Genomic DNA, 1,521 nt, shown 5'->3' with positions numbered 1-1,521 from the left:
GCCCTTGACTTGTGTGGCCTGAGAAATTGTTTAACCACTTAGAGGCATGCCCAAAAGGTGTCGACAAGATAAGAGTCCTGTAATATTTAAAGTTTGCATCACAAGTATGTTATATTCAGCTCAAAAATATTTTAAATTCGTTTCGACCAATCTACCTGCGTGCCATCTTCGTTCAGGGTACTGACGACAGTCATCTTCGTGCCGGTGTTGATGTGGCCGCCGCCGACCTTGGCGGGTCGCACCGGCTTCTTGAAGGCCTCCCGCTGAGGCCTCACCTCGCGGGCGGGAGGGGCGTGGTGAGTCACATCGGAGGGCGTGTGGCGGAAGAGCGTAGGGGAGGGGGAGGGGGCTTGGGGCCTGATGGGCGCTGTGGAGGGCACGGCGGGATCCGAAGAGGTGAAGGATTGCTTGGGAGCCTTCGTGATTTCGTCCGAAGGCTTGAATGGGCTACTTGCCTTGAAGAACGTGCTGGAGGGCTTCGGCTTCAGGGAGGAGTGTGGGCGTGATGTAGGCCGTGTTTGCTGGATGAACTGACGGGTAGTTGGGTGTGGGCGGTGAACGAATGGGCGTGAGGTGGGCTCAACGCGGGCGGGAGAACCTACGCTGGGCTTCAGACGCTGGACGAAAGGAGTGGGTCTTGGTCCCTGGCCGGATGTAAGAGAGGAAGGTCTCAGAGCATCCTTGTCCTCCTCAGCATCACGGAAGGGAAATGGGGAATCTGAGGAACTATCCCTGAGCTTTCCTAGGCTGAAAGTTGCTGAATTACCGAAAGGGATCGGGGTGTCAAGGGGGGCCTTTCCGAAAGAGGAGAAAGTGGAAGTCTGCGAGTTGTGGGAAGGAGGGATATGCTTGTCAGCCTGTGGGTCGTGGGTAACCAGGAAAGACGGGGGTCGTGCAAAAATGTTAGTCTCTGGCCGACTTACCGCTACCTCGTTAACAACAAGGGGGAGTTCTTCCTCCTCGACCGTGCCTTGGAAGGGAGTGTGGCCATTGAAGAAGGTGCTGGGCTTAAAACTTTCGTCCGTGAAGCCCTTGATGTCTGGGAACGCGGTTGAGGCTTCTGGGGCCTCGTGCAAAACGGTGAAGAATGAGGACGGGGGAGCCGTGGTGTGGGAGCTCGAGTGAAGGACGGCCTCATGGGCGCCGTGGGGCTGCACGGGGCCGGACGGGGGTCGTGGCACGAGCTGCTGCTGGAAGGGACGGCCCTGGAGTTGTTCCTTAGTCTGCCGGGTATTTCCGCCGCCGAAGATTCCCTGGAAGGTCTTGGTGACGCCATCGCGAAGGTTGCCCAAGAAGCGCATGCCCATCGAGAGCGGAGACTGACGCTGGCGCTGTGGGTGAGCCCATGTTGCCGAGGTAGCCACCAGGGCTACAAGGAGGATCTGGAGGGAAAATCTGGTTTAGCATTATGCTTATACTATTTCCAAGCACTGAAATCCTTTTTATTTCGGATTTATGAATTGCTCCAAAAGGATTTCAGTACGGTATATACACACAACAAACGAATTAGAAGACTAAGAA

General features: G+C 55.8%; 1 protein-coding gene across 1 annotated transcript in view; it reads right to left on the bottom strand.

The window, feature by feature from the left end:
- Positions 1-1,521, bottom strand: part of LOC119587120 (proteoglycan 4-like) — a gene marked incomplete in the record, with an annotated part of 4,144 nt that overhangs the window by 654 nt on the left and 1,969 nt on the right. The window contains 1 exon segment of the mRNA XM_037935872.1: positions 156-1,382. Coding sequence (XP_037791800.1) covers positions 156-1,382 — 1,227 coding nt within the window.

Source organism: Penaeus monodon, chromosome 22 (genome assembly GCF_015228065.2).
Source record: "Penaeus monodon isolate SGIC_2016 chromosome 22, NSTDA_Pmon_1, whole genome shotgun sequence".
NCBI lineage: Eukaryota > Metazoa > Arthropoda > Malacostraca > Decapoda > Penaeidae > Penaeus > Penaeus monodon.
The sequence above is the reverse complement of the archived record's forward strand: the minus strand, read 5'-3'. Positions and strand labels throughout refer to the sequence as shown.